Source organism: Coffea arabica, chromosome 7e (genome assembly GCF_036785885.1).
Source record: "Coffea arabica cultivar ET-39 chromosome 7e, Coffea Arabica ET-39 HiFi, whole genome shotgun sequence".
Lineage (NCBI taxonomy): Eukaryota > Viridiplantae > Streptophyta > Magnoliopsida > Gentianales > Rubiaceae > Coffea > Coffea arabica.
The window spans coordinates 42536690-42541563 of NC_092323.1; the positions used below are offsets into that span (position 1 = coordinate 42536690).

The window sequence follows — 4874 nt, forward strand, 5'->3', positions numbered from 1 at the left end:
AAAGAAAAATACAAACATCACAATTAAACCACTACTTTTAAAAAGTTGGATTCCCCAAATATGACTAAATAAATGGGACGGAGGGAGTATTATTTATTAAGAAAGTTTATTATTTTATCTATTTTTAAAAATAAAATAATTATTTTTAAAAAATTTTTTAAGTTCGAGCTCGACCCATCTTCAAGCTCTGTATTTTGAACTCAGCGAGTTTAAGTTCGAGTTTGAATTTCATAAACTTACATCGATACTAAACTCTATTAGGCCAAAATTAAATTCGACTCGATTCGACTAGTTTGCACCCTATTCATATTGCAAAAATGCATGTTAAAAAATATCCCTTGATTTGGATATGTAAAAGTTTGTAACAAAGAACAAAAATTCCGTGACACTCCGCACACAAGCGCATCCGGTTGCGTACCTAATTCTGAGCACACACTATTTGGATACGTGGATGGATCCATCCTTTCATGATAACGGATCCATATGAATAGAGAGCACAAAACTCTCTGAAGTGGATCCGCGCATTTTATTCTTCTTGTGAGCTATTGTACAAGGGGAGCGGACTGCGGAGACAAAATGATCTCCGTGCAATGGGACCAGTAGTGCAAGCATTTAATTGTTAAGGCGCTGGTCTCTTCGAGGAGCAATGATTGAGATGGACAGACTTAAATGTTAGTTTTTTTTTTTTTGAGAAAAAAAAAAGTAAATGAGTATCGTTTATTGTACAAGGTATAGTATATCATGTTATTACGTATATCTATACAATAAATTGAGTTGAAATTCGGTTAACCTAACATGTAATTTTTCTAAGGCAAGTTTGTGTAATTTTTAGAACTTCAGAGGGGGCGGCTCCAATTATTAGAGACCTCGACTTGCGGAGGTTTATGAAATTATCCTTAATGTACTTGCCTCTTTTGTCTCCATCCCCATGTATGATGTATTGTGACACAAAAAGAAACCAAGAAAAAAATAATTTAGAGATGTTAGACTTCCTTGTGCAATGAACTTTACCAAAAGCAAGTTACATGTGTTTCCTATTTTTTTGTTTGCTAGTATTCCTCGGATTCCACCTAACTCCAATAAAATAAAATAAAAATGTAATGAATGTCCTGCCGGTTTAAGTTTAGTAGCTGCTCTATAGGGTTAATTTCACTTTGTTCCCCCAAACTTTGGACGATTACCCACTTAAGTCCCTAAACTTCAAAATGGGACACTTAAGTCCCTAAACTTATAAATACCTCCCACTTAAGGAAAATTGTTAACAAATCCTGAATGCTGTTGGTGGTCGAAGTGTCCCATTTTATGAGGGTTTAGGGATTAAAGTGTCCCATTTTATAAGTTCAGGGACTTAAGTGGGAGGTATTTATAAATTTAGGGACTTAAGTGTCCCATTTTGAAGTTTAGGGACTTAAGTGGATAATCGTCCAAAGTTTGGGGGACAAAGTGGAATTAACCCCTGCTCTATATAATAAGCAGCTAATCAAACCCTTGTACGTACCACAACTACATGTCCGAAAACAAACCAGACAGATATGGAGAATCTCGCAAGAAAATTCTTGTTTTGCTGCTGCTTCATTTTGGTGACCTTTGCATGTAACCTAGCACGAGCTCAAGAAGAAGGTAAGTTTATTTCGAACTTATACCATGAAGCTTTCAGGTTTATTCTTAACAACAACATTGGGCGACATAATTTGATGAAGTTGAAACAACTTTAGGGTCCTACTTGGCAATCAAGGTTCACAACTAACGTTTGATGAGTGCTGGTTGCAGAGGATCAACATGGATTTAGTTACGATGAAAACAGCCCCCGGGGACCAGCTCACTGGGGGAAGCTTAAGCCGGAGTGGTGCACGTGTAGCCATGGTCGCATGCAGTCTCCGATCGATCTGCCGGATGCAAAGGTTCAAGTTGATCCAAGCTTGGGCAAACTTCACAGGCATTACAAACCTTCTAATGCCACACTCATCAATAGAGGCCATGATATTATGGTGAGTTCAAAGGCATACATTGAAATCCTAAGACTTGAAAGCTCCAACCGATTACGTGGTTGTTATTTTTTAGGACTAGTATTGTATATATTAGTGTATACACTAATAGGTTTACGAGCAAGTGACGTGTGTTAAATTTGAATTTACAATCTAGATTTTGCGTATGTGGTATGTATCAAATTGTTATTGTGCGTATACTATACTGTTACCATATATTTTTTATTAACTATTCATTTCGTACTAGAGATGCTTTATCGTATTACTACGCTTCTCAGCTATAGTTAAACATTATTGTTAATTCTTTCAATTTGCTTGCAAAATATAACATTTTGGTACACACTTACTAAAGGTCAAATTTTATGAGGTTGGAAGAATTGCCTACATCAATTTATAAAGCACTAATAATACCTGATAAATATCAAGGTAGGCCTCCCTAAATGCGTCATTGTCTAAGCCTATTCATTAATGGCGACTTGATGTACAAGGACTACTACATGTATTGACTTATGCCTCGGATTTTAATCATTTTACTAAATAGAGGACCATCCAACCAACCTACAGCTTACCAATGCAATCAAACAAATTACGAAAGAGACACTAATAGTGATACATTTTTATATTTTCAATCATATTTTATTTCATACATACATTAATATATCACAAAATTTACTACTCCCTCCGTCCCACTTTGATAGTCCTGTTTCTTTTTTCACACAGTTTAAGAAAAAGTAGTTAACTTTGTTGGAAAAGTAAATTTAGATTGCTATTTTCCTAAAATACCCTCACATTAAATATGGTACAACTTTATGGGAACTTGAATTGATGGTAAAAAAAGAATCAACTCTCATTAAATGGGGTAGGTTTATAGTAACAACTACTTACATTGAATAAGGGCATTTTAGGAAAATTAAAATACAAATACATTCTTCAATTGGAAAGTGGACTACAATTTGGGACAAATGAAAAAAGAATACAGGACTATCAAAGTGAGACGGAGGGAGTACAATATTGTTCGAAGAAAATCTTTCAAATGATCCCCCATCCAACGCACTGTTTAAGTGAGAACTTTGTTGGTCTAATTTTCTTATAAACATAACTTTGTTCCTTAGTTGATGGTTTTACTTTGTAAAAACGCAGTTGAGATGGGTTGATGATGCTGGATATATTCGTATAAATGGGACCTTGTATCAACTCAAACAGTGTCACTGGCACTCGCCTACTGAACATGCTATCAATGGCAAAAGGTACTTGACTAATTAAATTGATTATTTCCTTTAACAAAATGTTGCTAGCTGAATGGATTGTAGGATTACATCAAAGAATTAAGAGCATTTTATCATTTAATCAAACACAGGTACGATTTAGAGGCGCACTTGGTTCATCAATCCTCAGATGGAAAGATCGCTGTAATTGGAATACTGTATAAAATTGGACGCCCTGACCCTTTTTTATCCATGGTATTATCCATCCACCCTTCTCCATATAATTGTCTTCTACTATATCATATGATCTGCCAAGGATGTAACTACGGCGGACCTCCTTCTCCCCCAAGTCCTAGATATTTATGTTTTTTCTCTTTAAAATTTTGAAAATTTCATATGTATTTTAAACTATTTGTCCTCCCAAAAATGTTTAAAACATTTTATATTGATTCGAAAGTTTATAAATACATGAATTTCTCCCCCTCAAATTAAAATTTCTAGTTTCTTCCATGCGAATCTGCTGCACCCTTATTACCGTGAAGCCAATTAATGGCTTTGAAAACAATATTAATGTTAATAATATCTTCTGCGCCATGTATCTTTGGGTAATGTTACGTACTAATGTACCCTTTTTTCTTCTGTGATTTTCATGATGGATATTATCCATACTAGCTGGAGCATTATATAGAGGCTCTTGCTGATACATTAGAAGAAGAGGAAGTTGTGGGTTTTGTTGATCCAAACCAGATAAAGTTCGGAAGCAAGGGATATTATAGGTACATTGGCTCACTAACAACTCCTGCTTGCACTGAAGATGTCCTCTGGACAATTGTTGATAAGGTAAGTCAACTCGAAAACTACTAAGATTTTCCACACGTACCATCTTCTCTTCTAGACCCTAATCTGCATCAAAACTCCACAGGTTGGAACTGTTAGTCGTCATCAAGTGAAACTGATCCGTAATGCTGTACACGATGTGAGTTAACAAAGAATACTCTACTTTAATCTTTACACATTTTTCACCCACAACTATTAGGATTCGAACTCTAAATCTGTCGGTAGGGCAAAGTCTAAGAGGCATATAATTTCGTTTACTTATTAATTCAATTTATGTGTTGTCAAATCATGTATAATTAGAAGCACAATTAAATGATTAGTTGGCTACTCATTGTCCTAACACATGGAAATCCATCTTTGCAGGGGTCGAAAATGAATGCTAGACCACTCCAACCAATAAATAACCGCCCTATCCTATTGTACACCCTGCCTGTTGATGAAGACTGAAATCTGAGTGGAGCTTAATATTAAACGAAATATGCTAAAAAAATGTATGACTCTACTGAGTGGTTGTTTCACTTTAATTTGCTCCTTTCCTCGTAATATTTAGACATCTTCTCCACCATATGCATTATATATTTTCGAATCTTCTCTACAGTCAATGGCGATTTGGTCTCCATGAAGAAGCATAAAACTTCTCTAGCTATGTTTCTTACTAACAGAGATTTGGAGGATCTTACCCAATTTTAAAGTTGCTTACCAAGGGCTATCCGGTGATTACTTGCAAATTTCAACTCTGATAAAGATACAATAATTTATAACTCATCCATATTTGGTAGGATAAACAGTAACATAAAGTTAGACTAAATTCACTATTTTTTTCAAATTGGATCTAAAACCTCTAAAT

The 4874-nt window shown here is 35.1% G+C and overlaps 1 protein-coding gene across 2 annotated transcripts; it reads left to right on the plus strand.

The window, feature by feature from the left end:
- Positions 1–1487: 1487 nt before the first annotated feature.
- LOC113700947 (bifunctional monodehydroascorbate reductase and carbonic anhydrase nectarin-3-like) lies at positions 1488–4592 on the plus strand. Of its 2 annotated transcripts, none has more exons than XM_027221376.2 (7): positions 1488–1620; positions 1771–1988; positions 3126–3232; positions 3343–3445; positions 3863–4030; positions 4113–4166; positions 4391–4592. In XM_027221376.2, the coding sequence occupies exons 1-7, from the start codon at positions 1533–1535 to the stop codon at positions 4472–4474; spliced, it is 822 nt and encodes a 273-aa protein (XP_027077177.1). In that variant the 5' UTR covers positions 1488–1532; the 3' UTR covers positions 4475–4592. The 2 variants fall into 2 exon arrangements, with proteins under 2 accessions (XP_027077177.1, XP_071914798.1); XM_072058697.1 differs by having other exon boundaries at positions 1504–1620; positions 1716–1988.
- Positions 4593–4874: the final 282 nt, after the last annotated feature.

What these genes read in the sequence shown, in the direction of transcription:
- LOC113700947 (XM_027221376.2), top strand. Translation starts at nt 1,533, where the DNA reads ATGGAGAATCTCGCAAGAAAATTCTTGTTTTGCTGCTGCTTCATTTTG. An exon ending in AGCACGAGCTCAAGAAGAAG is followed by an intron (nt 1,621 to 1,770) that starts GTAAGTTTATTT and finishes TGCTGGTTGCAG; the next exon opens with AGGATCAACATGGATTTAGT. An exon ending in CTGACCCTTTTTTATCCATG is followed by an intron (nt 3,446 to 3,862) that starts GTATTATCCATC and finishes TATCCATACTAG; the next exon opens with CTGGAGCATTATATAGAGGC.